This window comes from Acipenser ruthenus, chromosome 30 (genome assembly GCF_902713425.1).
Source record: "Acipenser ruthenus chromosome 30, fAciRut3.2 maternal haplotype, whole genome shotgun sequence".
NCBI classification, from domain to species: Eukaryota; Metazoa; Chordata; class Actinopteri; order Acipenseriformes; family Acipenseridae; genus Acipenser; species Acipenser ruthenus.
Window position 1 is genome coordinate 7,760,704 of NC_081218.1, and position 21,326 is coordinate 7,782,029.

General features: G+C 41.5%; 1 protein-coding gene across 1 annotated transcript in view; it reads right to left on the bottom strand.

Moving 5' to 3' along the window:
• Positions 1–18,836: 18,836 nt before the first annotated feature.
• The window catches only part of LOC117395374 (tyrosine-protein phosphatase non-receptor type 22-like), a 41,007-nt gene continuing 38,517 nt past the window's right edge, over positions 18,837–21,326 (bottom strand). The window contains exons 27-28 of the mRNA XM_059004992.1: positions 19,563–19,637; positions 18,837–19,258 (exon numbers count right to left, since the gene is read on the bottom strand). Coding sequence (XP_058860975.1) covers positions 19,204–19,258; positions 19,563–19,637 — 130 coding nt within the window. The 3' untranslated portion in view covers positions 18,837–19,203. The remainder of the gene's footprint in view (positions 19,259–19,562; positions 19,638–21,326) is intronic.

The window sequence follows — 21,326 nt, forward strand, 5'->3', positions numbered from 1 at the left end:
AATCTGAATGCGCCAATGGGGAGAGAGGATGAACAGAGGGTGGTTGCAAGGAACTATGGGAAATGAAGTTTTGACCTGGCCAGGCTACTGACCCTAATTAAAGGGACAGGTGGGTGAGACTTACACCCACATTATGTAGCATGGGAATTGCTACATATTCCCCCCCCCCACACTGGAGGTGCAAGGGACGAACGCCATAGTAGCGTTTTAAATTAACAATATTGACGGTATCCTCTTTGAAATAATCTGGCTCCCCCCACTTGACTTTGTAGTTGTTGGGTCCAAGTCTCTTGGTTACAAGAGCAGGCCCAAACCATTTAGGGGCAAGTTTTGCGGAAAACTTCCCAGAGGCATCAGATAAGGGGTGAGATCTTATCCAGACTAACTCACCTTCTTCATACTGACAGTGTGCTCTCCGGGCATTGTAATTCCGAGCTTGCCGTTTTTGAGCTTTGGCAACGTGATCCCTCACCTCTTCGGCAATCTGCTGCTGGCGATCTAGCAGTTGGTAGGGATCGGTGGATGGAGCAGGAGCAACAGCGATTAATCGGTCCAATGGGCCTCTGATGGTCCTTCCGAGCACTAGTACTGCAGGAGAGAAGCCAGTGGTTTCATGTTTGGCGGTGTTGAGGGCGAAACGAAACTCGGGTAGCCACTGATCCCACAGCTGATGGTTTTTCCCGACGAAAGATGCAACCATGGTCTTTAAGGTGCGGTTCACGCGTTCTGTCAGGTTGGTCTGTGGGTGGTAGCTGGTGGTGAGTTTTTGTACGACTCCCCAGGTCTTGCACACCTCTGCGAGTAACTGGCTCGTGAACTGAGGTCCACGGTCTGAAAGAATGTGTTGCGGTGTTCCCCATCGAGTGAATATTTCCTGCGTCAAAATGTTCACAATTTTGGTGGTCTTACTGTCCCGCAATGGAAACAGCTCAACCCACTTTGTGAAGTAATCAACAATGACCAGGATGTAAGTGTTACCTTTTTTACTTCTTGGGAAAGGTCCCATTAGGTCCAGACCCAGCATCTCTCCGGGCTCCTTCACAGTAGTGGACTGGAGTTGACCTGCAGGTTTGGTGTTGGACGGTTTGTACTTCTGGCAGGTTTGACACTCCTTTATGTGGTGCCATGTATCTTTACGGATGGAGGGCCACCATGCAACCTCCAGCATGCGCAACAGGGTCTTCATCCTGCCCAGGTGACCTCCCAAAGGGTTGTCATGGTAGTGGTGGAGGAAGGAATCCGTCAGCTGTTCCGGAATTACCAGCTGGTATCGGAATCCTTGTTTAGGAATGGGCACCCGGCGATACACAAGTCCCTGCTGTTGGATGAAGGAGATGCGGTTATCATTGGCAGTATTGGAAGCAATGTCATTGATGATGTCAGAGATAGCTGGGTCTTTGGACTGAGCGGCCGCAATCTGGTCCATGGTGGTGGGAAGATCCATGCTACTCGCAGGGGCATTGCTAGCACACACTGATGCAGAACGAGTTGAAGGTGGTACAAGTGGAGCTCTGGAGAGTGCATCAGGTACAAGATTCAGACTACCTTTCCTGTAAATAACGGTAAAAGTGAATTGTTGTAGGCGAAGAGTCCAGCGGGTCAGTCTGGAAGAGGTTTTTGGGTTATTGAATGCCCAGGAGAGTGCAGCGTGGTCAGTGACAACCTCAAACTCCATCCCCACCAGATAATGCCGCCATTTTTCTACTGCCCACACGACAGCGAGACACTCCTTTTCAGATGTGGAGTAGTTTTTTTCGGCAGAGTTCAGTAATTTGGAGGCGTAGGCTATTACCTTCTCATCATCTCCTTCTAGCTGAGTCAGAACTGCTCCTAGTCCTACATCGCTGGCATCAGTAAAGACTCGGAACGTCTTGTTGATGACCGGGTGAGCGAGGACTGGAGGACTGATCAAAGCTTCTTGGAGGAGTTTGAAACTCTTCTGGCACTCTCCTGTCCATTTCCAGGGGACAGCTTTCTTTTTCAAGTTGTTAAGTGGGGCAGCAATATCCGCAAACCTGGGGATGTACTTGTGGTACCACCCTGCCAAACCTAGCAACCGTTGAACCTCCTTCAAGTTGGTAGGAATGGGATATTCCTGGATGGCTTGGAGCTTGTGGGGATCAGCAGCTACACCCTCACCTGAAACCACATGACCAAGGAAATGGAGAGTGTGTTTGAAGAAGTGGCATTTTTTGAGATTGAGAGTAAGACGGGCCAGATGAAGTTTGTGGAAGACAGCTTCGAGGTCTTGAAGATGCTGTGCGGAGTTTGGTGAATAGACAATGATGTCATCTATGTAGACGAAACAGATCTTCCCTCGGAGGTCTCCTAACACTCTCTCCATCAGCCGTTGAAAAGTGGCTGCAGCATTTTTTAACCCAAATGGCATTACATTAAATTGATAAAATCCAAAGGGTGTGGTAAACGCAGTCTTCGCTCTACTTGCCGAGTCCATCGCCACTTGCCAGTAACCCGAGCGTAGATCAAGGGAACTGAATACCGCAGCACCACTCAGGGACTCCAGGATGTCATGAATGAGGGGCATGGGATATGCATCAAAGACAGTCTTTGCATTCAGCTTTCTGTAGTCCACACAGAACCTGTAACCACCATCTTTCTTCTCTGTGAGCACCACTGGAGAGGACCATGGGGAGTTAGATGGTTCTATAACTCCGTCCAGAAGCATGTCTTGGATGTGTTCCTTGATTAAAGCCTTCTTCAGTGGAGACGCTCTATACAGTCGACCCCGAACAGGGACTTCGTCCTCAGTGGAGATGGAGTGACGGGTGACTGTTGTCATTCCCAACTTATCAGTGCAGACTGAAGACCACTTTTGCTGGAGGTTCTGGAGTTGTTGCTCGACAGGAGATGGTTCAGCTGAGGTGATGGTCATGGTCACCTTCGCCGGTTGGCATGGTTTTGGATCAGAGGTGGTAGGTGGCTGGCAAGATGTATGGAAGTAGAGGCTGACACTCGATAAGGACCTGTCCCAGGAAGCTTCCCCCTCATACCGTGGCAAAAAAGGATGGTAGGAGAAATCCTTCTGATGTTTGACACCATACTGCCTATTGACAATGTCAATCTGGGTATGAGTTTTCTCCAAGAAATCCAAGCCTAGAACAAGGGGAAACGTCAGGTGATGATCCTGTAGGATATATGTGCCTAGAAACCAGATCTCTCCGTGGAGAAGGTAAGTGAGGCGAACTTGACCTTTGGCCTGGTGTGACTGTCCATCCGCCAACATGAAATACTGGTCCTGTGCAGACTCCAGCTCTTCCCCTGAATGAGCTATCTTCCTCCAGAGACTCTCTCTCATCAGAGTGAAGGTGCTCCCAGTGTCCAGGACTGCAGGCCCTTGGAGCCCTCGAACGCCCACATCCACGATCAGTAGAGTCAGGCTTGCAGCAGGAACTATATTTTTCTTCTCCTGGCTTCTCACCATGCTGACCTCTGCCGGCTTCTTCGTAGCTCCTTTCTGGCTCCTCTTGTCCTGAACGGCTTTGCTGGAGTTTGACTTGACCCAGTATTCCCGCTGAGCAGCGTTATCTCTCTCCACCTGGGTCCCGATGCGCACCAGTTCTGCCACTGTCTTCACCGTTCCCCTCAGACAGCTTGCCAGTTTGGGATTACAGCTGTTTAGAATGCGACAAACCAACTCAGTCTCCTCCAAGTCTGGCTTCCAGCGCAGACATAGGGCACGATAGTCATAGGCGAAGTCAAGGATTCGCTCGTCAGGCAGCTGGACTCTGGAGCAGAGTCGGTCTTCCACTTCGGTCTGGAAGTCAGACGGCAGAAAGGCTTGACGGAAGACAGTCTTGAACTGTTCCCAGGAGTGGATTCCCTTGCGCTCTGCAAACCACCAGCTCTTTGCTGATCCTTTCAGCACACTGGACATGGTTGCCATGATCTCATTTGGTGTCATGGGTTGTAGCGCTAGGAATTCATCACATTTGTCCAGGAAGTCAATGGCATCGCTGCTGGCCTCCCCGCCAAACTCTGGGAAGTTGATTTTAATGGGCAGCTTTGCTTGGGAAAGACTTCCTTCAGTTCTGGAGCCATGGTAATCAGCAGACCCACCATCAAAGGAGAATTGTTGTGGTGCAGACCGCTTTCTAGAGGAGAGAGAGGGCAAAGAAAGTGGTAGACGAGGGGTGCTGGTCTTTTTGAAGAGTTTCTTAAGCTCTTCTCCCCACAGCACATCGCGGCGTTTCAGGCACTTCACCACTTCCAGATCCATTTCGTCAAGGGCCTCTTGCCTTCGATTCTCCATATCTGTGAAGCGTCCTTCGATGTAACCTCGCAGGACCTGTTCACGATTAATGCTGCTCTCCTGTAACTCAGACAGCTGTGTTTCCAGTTGCTCAACACGGTCAGTGAGATGGGAACAGTACTCAGTCAATTGCCCTATCACAACACTGTCAGTAAGGTTCCCTTCATCATCATCGCCTCCAGAAAGATCTGCCCCTTCCTGTGTAATGTACAGGTCACTAATGCGGGTGGTTCTCTCTGTGATAGGCTCTCTGATAGTCACATGGGGTCTATCTCCAATCTCAGAGAAGTTTAGCAAAGTCAAGGTCTGATTTTCCATTTCTGACATTAAGTTCCCAACAATTTAAACTGATGAATTTAGATATGAATTTAATGACACAAAGGGTCCCCGTACGGGCCACCAATTCTGTAACGATCACTCTGCACAACTGAGAAGCAGTTGCACTGTCCTCCCTAAGGAGATACTACTGGCCCTATTCCTATAGCTAAATAAGTCAGCAAGAGTGACAGACAGCAAAAGCAGGGACGTCAGAGGTGTCAATTTCAAGAACAATCGGTTTATTATTGTGAACAATAATGTCAACAAATGAAAAAATGAACAAATGAATGAAATGAATAATGATAAGAAAGTAATTCAAATAATTGCAGGTAACAGGTAAGAAATAAGATGGTACAGATAAATATGTAGGGACAAACAGAAGGCTAAACAGATTCACAAAGTAGAAATGAATGGTGTCCGGAGGGTCTCCAATAAACCCACACTCACAAACACAACACACACAGATAAAGACCAAGGATAAATAAATAGATACAGACGAAAAACTCTATGGCAATGGTGGGAAAATGACAGGTAGGCCCAACAAGTCCAGTAAAGCAGGGTAATTGAAATCCATACAAAGTAACAAAATAACAAAAAATACAGGACACAAAAGTATCAAATTAAAGTAGAAAAAATCCAAACGAAAAAGAAATGATCTCACCCACAAATAAGGCAGTCCAGCAAAGTGTCCCGAAATGATGGTGATTGTAGAAGATTGAAAACATTGAGTACGTTGAAATTGTTGAGACTGTCCAGTAGTGTTGAGTTGAATGGTGAACAGTTGTTTGGAAAAAATCAGGAGGATCAGGAAAAAATGGAGGCTGTCACACATAAAACAACAAACACTAAACAGACCTAGAAAAACAGCTAAACTTAAACAAGTAACAGTGAAAACAAAAAGAGCAGTTTAGACAAAGCGCAGTGACAAAAGAAAATGAACGGATGCACTGGAATTATCTATGGATGTTAATGGATTCACTGAAATTTAAGTAGAGAAAATGCTGTAGTTAAATGGATTCCTCTGAGAAAGGGAGTCTCTCTCAGGCCTGATTAGCCAGCTTTAATACAACTGCTGGCTACTAAAGAGCTCTGAGATTGGAGGGGTGGAAATCTGAATGCGCCAATGGGGAGAGAGGATGAACAGAGGGTGGTTGCAAGGAACTATGGGAAATGAAGTTTTGACCTGGCCAGGCTACTGACCCTAATTAAAGGGACAGGTGGGTGAGACTTACACCCACATTATGTAGCATGGGAATTGCTACAAACGGGTCTGTGTTTCACGTGTATTTAAAAGTGTAGAATTGTATTTAGGCACGAGGAGGGCACAAATCACTTCACGTGCTGGTTAAATGTAATATGTGAGCACGGGGTTGCACAGAATTAATTCACGTGCTGGGATTCAAGTGAATAATTAATTAGTAATTGAATCCCAGCACAACAGTATAAATAGGCACATTTTTAGTCACTCGAGGTTGGGTGTTCGAGAGTGGAGAACGGGTGAGAGAGAAGGAGAACGTAAAAGTAGTAAAGTGAAATCTAGAAGTGTTTGTACTCACCGTGTTTGTTTGTCTCTCCGTGCACCGTTTGTTAAGTGTTAGTTCGTTTTGTTTGTCTGTTTATTTTGGCTACAAGTGCCGTGTCCTGTGTTTTTGTTACAACCCTTTTATTTTCTGTTCTGTTTATTAAATGCTGAGCGCGATCACGCGCTCAGCTATACCAAAACCCCAAGTCTCTCTGTATTCCTTCCTGCTTCTGGTCTGACGCCACCCACTCTGGCGGTCTTTGTGACAGATGGGCAGAGATGACTGGAATATGATTGGAATAAGATTATTACAGCAAATGCAATGGTTTATTATTTAGATTCTACTGCATTGTGCCTGCTGTTTAAATATCTCCCGGTAGTGTAAAAGCACAAGAGACAGTTTATAAGCCCTTCTCTAACCTGAAGCAAGGCTGTGGAATGTGCTGATCGATCCAGAGGCTACAAGTCCTGCTGTCAAACCGCTTCAAAATGGCAAATCTATGCAGGCCTTGCATGCTTTGATACACAGCAGTAATGTGTAGCTCCAAACTATACTGTTTAAATATCATTGCAGATTTTTTTTCTCCTATTGTATCACAGCATGGTTGTAAAATACACCAGATTAGTTAATCAGTGTGAAGTTTTGCTGAATTTATTTATTGTCAGAAAGTTGTAACTACCTATTAAATAGGTGAGTAATCTCTTACATTGTTCTCTAAATCCAGATGCCATGCATGCTGTGATCTTATTAATTGGTGCCTCGCTCAACATGCTCATCTGAGTGCCTGTGGAGTGTATGGGTAAGTATTGGGATCTATTCGCAATGGTCTGGTCTGCATAATGGTAACATGCTATGTGTTGTAAAAGGGTGTAGTGGCCTTGAACTCTGTATGCACAATGCTGTGGTACTGTAAATAGGAGCATGGTGAAAGTGCACAGCCTAGTGTGACTGGCATGGGAAAGAGACATGTATGCAAATCATCAGGGACAGTGGAACTCATTCTGCTCTCTGGCAGGCATGCTTTGAAATTCTACAGTGAACGTTACCTACTGGACAAAAAATGGTCTTGATGGAATCGTTGGTCTATGCAAAAACTACTTTGATGTACAAGCCCGTCACAGACACCTACTCTACTTTATAACGCTAAATGTAATACATTCTGCACTGTGTAGTTTCACAATTTATGTCTCCACTTCTTAATTCTGAAAGCTGTCCAGGAAAGTCATATTTCCCCAATAACTTTCTTAAACTCAACAGTTTTCTACATGAGCACTGTTGGATTTGTCCAGTGCTTTACTCATATGATTTCCTGGGTGATGGACTCATGCAAGAATGTAATCTAGAGTTAAGATAGTCACTGTGCTCAAGCTAAGTGGGAAAGGATGGAGACAAACCATGGCTTTATATTCAGGAGTTTATACAGTGCTAATGACAATTGTCTTTTTTTTGTAATATTTCTCAACATCCAATGGAAACATCTGCATTTTCACATCTGTAATATATTAGGTGAAATAGACAAAGTGTGGTGACAATGATGTTCTCACTGTTAAAGAATCAAAATGTGTGGTCTTGAAATCTAAATGCTATATTCATGTTGTATACAATGCATTTTTAAGCATACGCTGGCAGTGTGTAACAGTTAAGTTTACAGAATAAACTACGATGGGCTACGGTTTTGTTTCCTCTGCTGGCTAGTGGGGAGAATGTGTTTTAAATTGGGGTAAAATGTTAAGATATGAAAAGTGTTGTCAGTCACAATACAATAATAAGAATCTACTGCTGCAGCCACCAGCCTTTTTTTTCCTGAATCCTAATGTTTTTGGGCTGCCACTGCAGTGTGCAGTACTTCAAGTCTAATGCTTCCCTGTGCACTGCTGTAATTGGTACAACATTCCTATTAGCTTCAGGTCACCAGCACTCAGTTTCATTGCTCCAGGCTTCTCCACAGCAACAGCATCCCGGAGAGCTCAAGCCACTTCATAGTCATTCTCTATTTAGCATTAAAAACAAGAAATGGCACAAAATAATACATTCTCTTCATGGCGAACAAAGCTTCTTATCTTTAATCCATCCATAGCGTTCAGTTAAATCCAATATTTTCATTAAGAAAAACATGATATCATCTTAGACAAAAATATAAAAATAACATTTTCATTGAACGAAAACCTTAACATTTTCAAATTGACACATTTACATAACCTTATCAATATTATTGGTAGTTGTATAATTACTATTAATTTATTATTATTGTTGAAACAATACGGTGATGGTGATTTTAGTTTAGACTTTTTGGTAAACATCTTGGCTGTTTTAAAAAATGTATGAATACATACTAAACCAAAATGTAATGTATTGTTTTGCTTTTAGTGAGAGATGTTCATTCAGTGCTGAGGAAGACTGTCACTGCCTGTGCAGTTCTGTGCATTGGCTGTAGGTATGGCTATCGGTTTAACATGGAATCATTGAAGAATTTGTTTTACCACCTTTTTATATACTAACAATAATCCATTGATATGGGTTAACCATGTACATAACATATATATACGCCAATCTCTGTTAGTGGTAATTAAGAAACTCACAATCCCAACAACATCTTCCTTGTGTATCTGCAGTGTTGGGGACGTTACTTTAAAAAGGTAACTAGTTCAAGTTCTAAGTAGTATCTTCTCAGCCACGGTTTACTGAGAATTAATTTTTCGTTTCGGTCAGGCTGCAGCTGGAAATATTCTTTGAAGATCCAGCCACCGAACCTACTCGTTCCCTCCTCCTGATGCCATTTTCTAGCAAGGATATGAACAGCGTTTTTTATGTGAAATGTAAGGTTTGCCTGTTTTGAAGTAACTTTCTGATTTCCATGTTATGCATTAGTCATGGTCCTTCTTTATCTAACCTAAAAGTTACTTATTTATTCACATAAAACATAATCTGTTACCATATTTTGTTACCTGTTTGAAAAAGGAACCATTACAGTTAGTTACTGAAAAAAGTAATCGAATTACAGTAATGCATTACTCCCCAACACTGCTTATCAAAAATCCAATACCTCACTAAAAGACATCCGCAGGGATTCAGATGAGCCGTTCCATGTCACAACTAAACTAGCCAAATATGTCCCAATAAGAAGAAGAATTTTGATGAACTTCTGTGTCACAAAATTGTATTCTGTGCACATAATTAGCATTTTGTCCAACATAATGAGTATTTTGTGGACATAATTATCATTTCGTCCGACAAAATTGTATTTTGTGGCACAGAATGAGCATTTTGTCCCACAAAAGTACATTTTGTCCCACAAAATTGTATTTTGTGCACATAATTATCATTTCGTCTCACAAAATGTGTATTTCGTCCCACAAAATTGTATTTTGTGGACAGAATTAGCACTGTGTGCTACAAAATGTGTATTTCGTTCCACAGAATGTGTATTTTGTGCACATAATTAGCATTTTGTACCACATAATGTGAATTTCGTCCCACATAATATGTATTTTGTCCCACAAAATTAGTTTTAGCCCCACAAAATATGCATTTTGTCCCACAAAATGATAATTGTATGTTAAATGATTTTGTGGATGGAACTTGAAAACTTACGTTGCTTTTCGTGGACAGAATGTATACTTGACTGTTCATTATGTCCACAAAATCATCTAAGAAAAAGTGTATTTTGTGCACAAAATGAAAACATTCAATTTCATTTTGTCCACAAAATGAAAACTCTCTTTTACCTTTTTGTCCAGAAAATGAAAACTGTCTTTTGCCTTTTGTGGACAATATTATATGCATTTGTTTTCGTTTTCTGGGACGAAATACATGTTGTAATGTATTTTATGCACAAAAACCCTTTCGTGGACAAAATTGTGCATGACACAAACGGCGCCCCATAATTCTAAGATCATTGGCTAAACTGCTCAGATTCTGCACAAAATGCTCAAAGTGAACGTACTGTCAGTCTTTCTTTTTGACGTTAATGCGCAAGCGCAGCTGTGAAACGGGGCAGCGATGCTGGGAAATAAAGTCTTTCTTTTTCAACTCAATGCGCAACCTGAAGACGTTACACGCTATTGTTGTGCTTGTGTGTTGATAATGTGGATCTGCAGCGGCCACGCGAAACTCTCCTGTCTACAGATTAATCGAGTATCTTGTTAAATAGAATATATTTACTTAACATTCAATTTCTGCAAGTGAGTCACATGATACTAGTTTCGTGCTGTTTGTATACTCTTAGAAATTAATGGCACAACCAAAACTATTTTTAAAAACAAACAGCATTTAATTTAACAACAGTTTACAGACCAGCATAAACATTATGCATTGACAAATGTGATCGCACAGTTCCGTTTTTCCAAAGCTGGTAAAGGATTTACACTTTACAGTGCACTCACTGTTTTCTGTAGGAGTCTAACCCTGTATAATATGCAGAGTCTTAGACAAGACGGATAATTAAACAAAATAAACACCACTGGTGCATACACACAGAAGCAGCTATGAGAAAGCAAGACATGAACGTGTTCTTTACATTCAATATTTTGGTTAATTGTGTGCTCTAGTTTTTTTTTTCATTTAACATCACTGAGTCTCTTGTCCCTTTGGATTGCAACCACAATGTAGAAACATACAGAGAATGGATGGAAATGGGCAATAAACATCACTGCTGTTTCTCTTAAAGCATGTTTATTTATTTCTAATACTGGACCCTGTCTTAATACTGTATTACATTCTGAATATGAATATAGCTGAGTTATTAATTGTAGATAATACTTAGAATACCAAATACACATTTAGCATTCAAAAGCAATCCATGTGATTTCTTTAACAGTCGTTCATTATTTTGTGTATCAGCCTCCACACAAAGCCGAGCGCAGTGCGGTATACTGTAATGATGCTCCAGTCAGTCTGCCCGGACTGCACCTGAACCATCTTAAAAACACGAAGCCTCAAATAAGCTCATTTGTAAAAGTTGTCGGTACTCAGGCCACGGACAACAGCGCCCTCTGCAGGCAATAAGACAAATGTCTAAAATAATAAAACAGGGCACCAGTGCGGTGTTTGCAAATAAACGCAGCACCCTTCCACAGTGCCCATTCAATGCGATTGGTTAATTTGCCCAATAACCGTTATTAGTGCAGGCTACTGTTGTTGAAACTGACACCCAGGGATCCTTCAAGAAGCTGCTTGATGAGATTCTAGGATTAAACTCTTATGTTCTTATGTAAATAAATAAATAAATCCCAATGCAAAAACTGAAAGCAAGCCTTTTATCAAAGTGTCATTTTTTTATTAACATTATATTTGACAAATGTCTCCTTTAGGTCTCAATTTCACGCATGGTCTCCATAATGAAGGCTACAGAGTGTGTGCGCGTGTGTATATATATATATATATATATATATATATATATATATATATATATACAGTATTTATACAGTATATATACAGTATATATATATATATATATATATATATATATATATATATATATATATATATATATATATATATATATATATATATATATGTGTGTGTATTTTTTAAGGATATATATTTAAGGATTGCCAGCTTGTACAGCCCTTTTACAATTTTAACAGATCAGGTGTTTCAACAATTTTCAAGTCTAAATATTGGAAAAACTTACAAAATAGTAGCAGAAGCAACACGTACAACAATTCAAAATTACAAATAAACACAACCACGGTCAAGACAGGACCCTGCAGTCATCGTCTGTAGGGTTTCCCCTCTATGTTTTGGTCCTCAAAACGAAAAGAATATTATTCAGAGGTGAACAAAAAACTGGACAACAACAACAACAATAAATAATAATAAATATACATTTACAAAATAAACTGAAAGCAAACACAAGAAATAATATTTTGTTCTCTTCTCAAGCTCGTGTTTTGTTTAACAGTGCTTTTCCCCATTCTTCCCCTGTCTTGCCATGGTTGTAAGTGTTCATACATCCTGTGATTGCACTCAGATGAAGAGGAGCTGCCAGCTACTCTCGCCAACACACTGGAGGATCAACAGCGGCCATCCACATCCTTTTCAAATGCTTGACAATTACAATCGTTTTTGTTTGTTGTAGTTTTCTTTTTGTGAGTCGGCTATTAAAAACAGTAGCGCACTATTGCTTTGTCTAGCAATATGTCTAACAAAAAAGCATAGCTAAATACATCACAAGAAAAAAAACCTGTCTGCTACAATCAGCACAAATTATTACAATATTAAATAAAATACCCCATTGTCAGTGTATGTCGTTTAGAACTCGGAATGAGCCAAACTGTAAAAAAAATTAAATAAAAATAAATAAATCTGAAATGTAAATAAAAACGACAGCATACGTCCAAGACAGTGTTTTCATTCCTAAAGAGGAATTTCAACGGCTTCCAAAAAAAAAGAAAAAACCCCAAACAAACACACCCTATCACATACATAAATGCTGTTTGCAGCTGCCAATAACGTCCAGCAATTATGAGGTATAACACTTGATGTGCTCGGAGCGACACGACACTGCTCTTTGCGTAACCACCCTCGTCCCTCACGGAAAATAAATAAATAAATAAAAAAATTTATAAAAACCAAAACACCCGATGATCCCCCCCCCCCCCCAGTCAAGAAAAAAAAACAAATAGAAAAAAACCTGAGAACGCAAGTGCTGAAGCAGTGCTAGGATCCGCTGGGAACGCGGAGGAGCTGTATCCAGTGATCAGCTGGGCCGGGGTGAAGCAGTACTCTTGAAAAAGGATTCCTATTCCTGTCCGCTGGCAGAGTAGGAAAACTCAGGGAACAGTGCGAGCCGCCCGTTATCCACGCAGTCCATTCCGTCTTCATCGACTGAGGAGGGAAGCCAGCCTGCTAGTTAGAGGGAATCTACCATGCTGTGAGGGTAATAGTGTTGAAAAACAGAAAGAAGCAGGCTTCCCCAAAAACATAGCGTTACATTTCCCCACGTGCAGGCTACAGCCATTTAAATAACGTACCTGTCATTTTTTATTCTCATTGTTTAACACCCTGACAACTTCTTACACTTACAAAAAAAAGTCTGTTTCAAAGCTCTCCTCAATATGGCCATTCTAGTGCACTGGGGTTTGAGATCTGTTCTCTAAATCACTGCACACACACACACCCACCCACCCACCCACCCCCCCCCCCCCCCCCCCCCCCCCACACCCCCCCCCCCCCCACACACACACACACACACACACACACACACACACACACACACACACACACACACACCATAGCAGTTGCTGTGGCTTTTCTGTTCCGTACCACACATCATGGACCGGTGCTGCCGTGTCACCAGTTTCATAATGTCGGCAGTAATCCGGACACTCTCAGTGCACTAGAGCGGCCATTGTGAAAAGAGCTTTGCAACCGAGTTTTAGTGCAAAAAGTTGTGAATGTGTTCAAAGAAATGACAGGTCCGTTATTTCACTCGCTGTAGCAACATGTGGGGCCGTGGAACGTTGTATTTCTCAGAAGCCCACTTCTTGACTCTAAAGGGCTCTTCACACTATGACGTTTATTCTCTGCGTTCAACGCCCAACGTGTCGCTGTTTCCAACGGTCACATTACAGACAAACACATTGATGTTTTAGAATTAAGACACAGAAAAAAAGGCAATTTATTCAAACATAAGTATCAAAACATTCAATTCACACAGTAGCTAATCAAGTTTGCAGTAAATCAGCCCTTTACATATCTGCTATGTACATACACATTAACAAATATGAAATAAACCTAAAGAACAACCTTCCAACAGCAGTTATCATATCAGGTATTTTAATGATGAAGCTTTTTTTTGGCAATATATATATATATATATATATATATATATATATATATATATATATATATATATATATATATATATATATATATACAAAACTCAGGTCAGTACTGTATAACTAAACAATTATAAAACAAACAATCATTCAGATTTTGGCTTTTTTTGTGAAAATGATTTTATACTGACTGGTTAAAAGAAATCCTTCTGAAACCATTTGCAATATTGTCCAATGCAAACATACACGGTTTACCCCCCCCCACACACACACTGACGCACACACACACTGACACACGCACACTGACACACACTGATACAGACACACACACACTGACACACTAACACACACGCACTGACACAAACTGATACAGACACACACTCACACACTCACACACGCACACACACTGATAGACACACACTGACACACGCACACTAACACAGACACACACTGACACTCACTGATACACACACACCGATACAGACACACACTGACACACACACTGATACAGACACACACTGACACAGACACACACAGACACACACACTAATACTGACACATGCACACACTTACAAACATATACATTCTAAGTAGTAAAACTTGTATTTAGTAGAAAATATGTTATATAATTGTGTGTGTGCGTGTGTTGGAAAGGTAACCATACAAATAATGCGCGGTGTAATTCAGAATGTGCGTGACAACACGTCACTTCTCTTGTTAAATGTTTTTACCTGCATGGCAACGCATGAAGCTCTCCTCACGATATTCAGAGTCGTTCTTTTTCTACTTAGTAAGCAGACATGTACCCTAAATGACTATGAATTGACTCATCTGCATTGGTACGGACGCTTTTTTCCCCCTAAATCAGAACTGCATAGCAATGCAAGTCCTGAAAAGTACGGCAAACTCCTCGCGAGGAAAACTGCCCTGACTTGTGTGTCACTGGTGGCAGAAGGAACCATTTCAAAACCACAACACCCAAGCATCTGGGTGCCTCACTTGCAGCAACCAGAGTGGCACTTCACTCTTCAAAGAGAAATCTTGATTTCAGATTTTGAGGTTGTTTCAGCCTGACAAACTGCTTTATATTAAAGGGGTTTACAGAAATTCACATTAAACTTGTTTTAGACAGTGAATTTGGTGGAACCAATACCAAAATATAAAGCAGTTGCTCAGCATATCAGCAGATTCTTGCAGTCCCTGATGTGATTGAATTGTACTTCCTGCAGTTAGTGAATCTGTACCTGATGATGGCTCTGGAGCGGAGGCTGGAAGTGCTTTTATTCTCATCAGAGGTGACTTTTTAACATTACCCAGCACATGTGAACTGCTGTGAGAAAGCTGCTTGGTTTCTAAACCCAGAATTGATTTCCATGACTGCAGAGATGGAGATAAGACTCCTATTGCACAGCAATGTCACCCATTCCAGGTTTTAAAAAGAGCTTGATTAGCTACAGTGTGGTGAACAAGCGCAAGTGTATTTTACTAAACCAGTGGTGGCCAGTTCAAGACTCTGGTACTAGCCTACAGATGCCTTGACCAGGCTGCACCCAGCTACCTCCAGACCCTAATCTCTCCCTACACCCCCACTCGACCTCTCCGTTCCGCCTGCACTAGAAGACTGGCTCTACCTCCGCTACACTCCCCTGCCTCCAGAGCCCGCTCCTTCTCCACCCTCGCTCCGCAGTGGTGGAATGACCTTCCTACAGAAGTCAGGACTGCCCAGTCCCTGACCACATTCCGACGCCTCCTCAAGACTCACCTCTTCAGACAGCACCTGTAGAACTCCTCTGTTTGTATCCTGGGACACTATCACCCTTCATTTAAATGTGCTTTATTTTGCTCTTATCTGCCCCCTATTTTACTGCATTTAATCCTGTACTTCAGAATACTGTAATCTGCCAAGTGTTTAACCTGTAGTATTTTGTATTTAATCATATCCTGATGTAACTATCACTATTTAATCATATCCTGATGTAACTATCACTATTATCTGCTGTATTATTGAATTGTGGTTTGTCACACTTGAACAAAAGTTATTGTATTTCTTGCTCTTATTGTATTACTTGTATTGTAACACTTGAAATGTATTTGCTTACGATTGTAAGTCGCCCTGGATAAGGGCGTCTGCTAAGAAATAAATAATAATAATAATAATAATAATAATAATAATAATAATAATAACATCATTGTGTTAGCTGGGTTACTATCAGATCTATTACTGACACCTTGTGGTCATGATTCGCAACTGCACGTCATTAAAGTTGCTTAACATTCAATTTCTGCGTGTGTCACATGATACTAGTTTCCTGTTGTTTGTATACTCTTAGTAAATTAATGGTACAACCAAAAATATGTTTTAATACAAACACCATTTATTTATTTTCACAACATAGAACATTGTGCATGGAGAAATGTGATCGCACAGTTCCGTTTTTACAAAGCTGGTAAAGGCTTTACTCGTGAGTCAGGGCAGTACATGTGTTATTAGAGTGACTGTATCCTACTTACAGCGCATCGACTCAACAAACACGGGTGTAAAAAAAGCAACCATAACTGACCCCTGTCACGCAATTAAGCGATCATTTTTTAAAAACTAGTTCTGTGAGTAAATCCTTTACCAGCTTTGAAAAACGGAACTGTGTGATCACATCTGTCCATGCACAATGTACTCCTTTTTAATTTATTGGAATGGCTGCTGCCCGCTAAAACTCACCGGAGGATGATTATTAATCCCTCCTAATAAATAATAATTATAATCATTTATAGCCAAATAATCTGTTTTGGCAAGAGGGGAGCTCCGATTGGCTGGCTGGGTGACAAGAGGGGAGCTCCGATTGGCTGGCTGGGTGACAAGAGGGGAGCTCCGATTGGCTGAATCGGTGAGAAGAGGGGAGCTCCGATTGGCTGGCTGGGTGACAAGAGGGGAGCTCCGATTGGCTGACTCGGTGAGAAGAGAGGAGCTCCGATTGGCTGGCTGGGTGACAAGAGGGGAGCTCCGATTGGCTGACTCGGTGAGAAGAGAGGAGCTCCGATTGGCTGGCTGGGTGACAAGAGAGGAGCTCCGATTGGCAGGAAATAAAGAAAGCAAGATGAGCGAGCGCATGCGTATAAACGATTTGTGGGTTGGCCCAGGACACGAAACTAAAAACACGTTTGCTCTCTTTGGCTGCTTGTGGTTCTGCAAGTCACGTGCTTTTGCTTCGTTTGAGTCAAATCTATGAAATATAAGAAATAGATGAATAGGCATAACATAATATCCGTTTGTTCCTTTATTCACAGAATTGCTGCTTGAAGATTATTTGACAAACACTAATCAAGCAAATATCATCCCATAGCAATGGGCCAAGAGATACCTACTAGCCTAAACCCTAAATCTACCCCCTACCCCTAAACCTAATGTCTACAACTAACCTAATCTCTACTCCCAAACCTAATCTCCACCCTAAACCTAACTGTGTTACTATTAAAGTCATTTCTACTATTATTTTTCAGAAAATGTCAATGCTGGATTATCCACATTACAAATAATTACGATTACAATGACAAAATAAGAAACTGACAATTGTTCAAGGGCTTCACTAGCGGTCACTCTCTCCTGTCTGTTGCACCCCTTGCTTACTCCAATGATCTTGAAGTGATTCTGAAGGAATTATCCTTTTGCATTCAGACTTATTTCTGCCTGCTGTTCTCTGCTTGCACACATACAGGTATCAAATGAAAAGCCACAACATGCCCCCTTTATCCAATACAAGTTTCTAGAGTGATAAAAAATACAATACTTGATATAGATCATAGAAAAGTGATAACCCAAAAACAAAACACACTCAGTTTGATATATACGTGGAACGAAAAAAAACAACTCCACCCCAATAATACACTGAAAAAAAACATATTATTTATTCAAAATTGTGCTTCGATTATGAAGCTTGCTACGTATTTTCGAACTAACAAAAATGGCTTTGGATGGAGATTAAAACTACAGAAATTGGCTTGTCGGCAGGACCTTGCATACTCTTCAAGAAACAGTGAAATAGTAAGAAAGCACCCAGAGAAAGTATAGATTAATGCTGCACGTTTCATTTCTCTAGTGTCACCCAGCACGGCTCTTCCCTCTATATTGTCGCCATCATCAGCAATGCGAGGACAGGTAAACACAGGACTAAAAGAAGAGGACTTCCAGCAATCGGAGCAGCAGACCTCTCTGTTAGAGAAAATAGAAAGAAAACACTCTTTGTTGAATGCTCACAGACCTCGCTGATAAGCAGATGTGAATTCCCTGTTACTATACCCTCGTGAATGACTTCCTATGGGAACATCTCACAGAACACACAGGACCATGGCAAGCAAGAGGTTATGTGAATGAGAACGCAGGGCTCAAAGAAAACAGCCTTTTCTGAGGTTCAGTGAGCTATTATACAATTATTAGTGAGGCTATGGTTAGTGCAAATCAATGTCTGTGAAACCAGCTGTGCATATTTTACACAAACAGCTGTGCATATTTTACACAAACAGTTCTGTAATCCTCTGCTTGGATTCCACGACAAAACCTTTCGTGGATGCCTCACCTGTGTTTTTCGTAACAGAAAAGCTTCTCCTTATAACTTGATCCAGTTTTGTGTTGTTGAGGATGAAGGTGTAGGTTGCGTTCTCATATCTCTGCTCTAGCATCTGACTTCTGAGCTCCACCAGGCCTCGGCTGTCCAGGGATTGGCTAGTCTTACTGCGCTCTGTGATGTCACATCCTGTCTCATTCAGCCACTGCACTGTAGCGCTGGGGTACCCTCTCGAGTACAGGGTCAAAGTATATTGGTCACGACCCTCCATGATGTCAATGTGTACACGAGGCTCACTGTATGGAGCTGGGAAGACAGGGAATGAATCGTTCATTATATTTATCGTGACAAGAAGTCTACATAAGGTAAGATGTTTTAAATAATTTAACTACAGTCACCTTAAAGATGTCAATATGTGAAGTTACACCCTAAATTATGTCTTCAGAACACCTCTTACCTGCCACTATGAGCCGCACGTCTCCCCTGGTGTTCTCCACTTGGTTGGTGACAGCGCAGGTGTACCAGCCCTCATCCTCAAACCGCACCTGTTTCAGTCTGAGGAGGCGTTCCCCACACTGAGCTGCTCTGGGAACAGCTGGGTCCGATTCCTGTAGGCTTCATTCTGCAGAGCCAGCTGGTCTCGACCGTAATAGAAACTGTGGACGACATGATCGTCAGGAGGGCGTTGCCAGGTAACCACCACTCTGGTGAGATCAGCCCCCGCTTTATAGGAGAAAGAGCAGTCGAGAGTGACATCACTGCCGGGAGGTGACATCACTGGAGACCGGGGCACTGTAACTGCAACACAGACTGGAACAAAAAACAAAGCAGCCATTGATGTAGCTATATGTATACCTGAACAGGTCCTGTAAATGCCAGTGTGAAAAACTTATAGAAAAAATCGCAAAGGAAGATCATAGTATAGCTAAATTAATAATAATAATAATAATAATAATAATAATAATAATAATAATAATAATAATAATAATAATAATGTCACACCATGTCCCACAGCTAGTTATTTTCCACTTTACCTGTACTCTGTAGTTCTGGGGCAAGCTTGTCAGAAATAAAAATAAAATGTAACTTTTTTTTTTGGTTTTCAGTAACTTACCATGCAGCCAAACGTGTAGTAACAGCAGCATGTTCATAGAATAGAGACAGAGCAAGACCTTCGAATCCAGGGCACCTGCAACGTGATCATTGTGTTTTAGTGAAAAGGCCCGATACAGAATGTGCAAATTTGAGGAACGCAACCACTTAGCAACTTGCAAATTGGTACTGCAATTTAAAGGCCTGTAGTGTCAGACTGGTAGTCCCTAACTGATTCAAGTGTTTTCAGAATGATTCCTGCAAAGACTGATTTATAAGAAAGAAGAGAGATTGACAAACAGCATTTTGCTTTATATGCAGAAATGGGCAACTACAAGAAGGTGTCAAACAAGCTGTGAATGTCCCAGGAGGCTACAGAGTACCTCTGGGTATGAATCCAGATACTCGCAGTACTGTTCTTAGATGTCCAAAACCACTGTATTGCTGTATAACTGTATACCCTATAAATATCACTTTTTATTGTGTATTTGAGGAACACAACCAATTACAAACTTCATTTGAATTGCTGTGCTATCAGAATACCAGTGTATAACTTTGCTGGGTATTGCAGTGTATGCTGGGTATCAAAAGGCCTTCACTTTTACAAAAGGCTGTCAAAATTTAAAAAAGGCCATCAAAGTTACAAAAAAAATAGGTGTGCTCCTAACCCAATACTTGTCTTTTTAATTCTGTGCATCCAAATACTTGTAGTTAAAAGTTTTAGGAATTAAGCCTACTGTTTGTTGTTCTGTCCTAGACCAGCAGTTTGTTACCCAAATTTATTAAATAAACGGGGGGGGGGGGGGGGGTGGGCGGGGGTCCTCAGATTATTCTTTAGTATTAAAGGATATATTTTGTAACACTTTATTATTATTTGTTTATTTAGCAGACGCCTTTATCCAAGGCAACTTACAGAGACTAGGGTGTGTGAACTATGCATCAGCTGCAGAGTCACTTACAACTACGTCTCACCCGAAAGACGGAGCACAAGGAGATTAAGTGACTTGCTCAGGGTAACACAATGAGTCAGTGGCTGAGGTGGGATTTGAACCGGGGACCTCCTGCTTACAAGCCCTTTTCTTTAACCACTGGATCACACTCCTAAATTCTCCATTTTATTGTAACTGAGGTACTGTTCAGTTGAGCGAAAATTGTAAAGGGGTACTCGAGCTGAAACCTCCAGATAAAGGTTACAGTTTCAAAAAAAGGTTGAAAACCCTGACCTACAGTATAAACTATCAGGAATAGATAAGGGAAATGTTGACTAATACAATACAATAGGATTTATTTGAAGTTGTTGAAGGGCACTGGTCTCTTAAACCCAGAAGCTCTGATAACCCCTACGCCTCACTATATATTGATGGACATTACATAAGCAAATGAGATGTCCTTTTTTTGGTATACCATGTTCCTAAATGTTTTCTGGGAGAGTAAAAAATACATTAACTTTGATTCATGTACTAAGGGTTACTCTTAAATGAATTAACGGTCCAGTTTATGGTAAACTGCGCATGCATGACTTAGAAACTCGGCTGTCAGCTAAACAGAATATCTTAAAAACTGAATTCGAAAATGCAGAATTCGGGACGTTATCTAAAAACCAGAGCAGCCCAGAAATTGGGATGTTATCAGAGCGGCCCAGAATTTGGGACGTTATCTAAAAACCAGAGCAGCCCAGAAATTGGGATGTTATCAGAGCGGCCCAGAATTTGGGACGTTATCTAAAAACCAGAGCAGCCCAGAAATTGGGATGTTATCAGAGCGGCCCAGAATTTGGGACGTTATA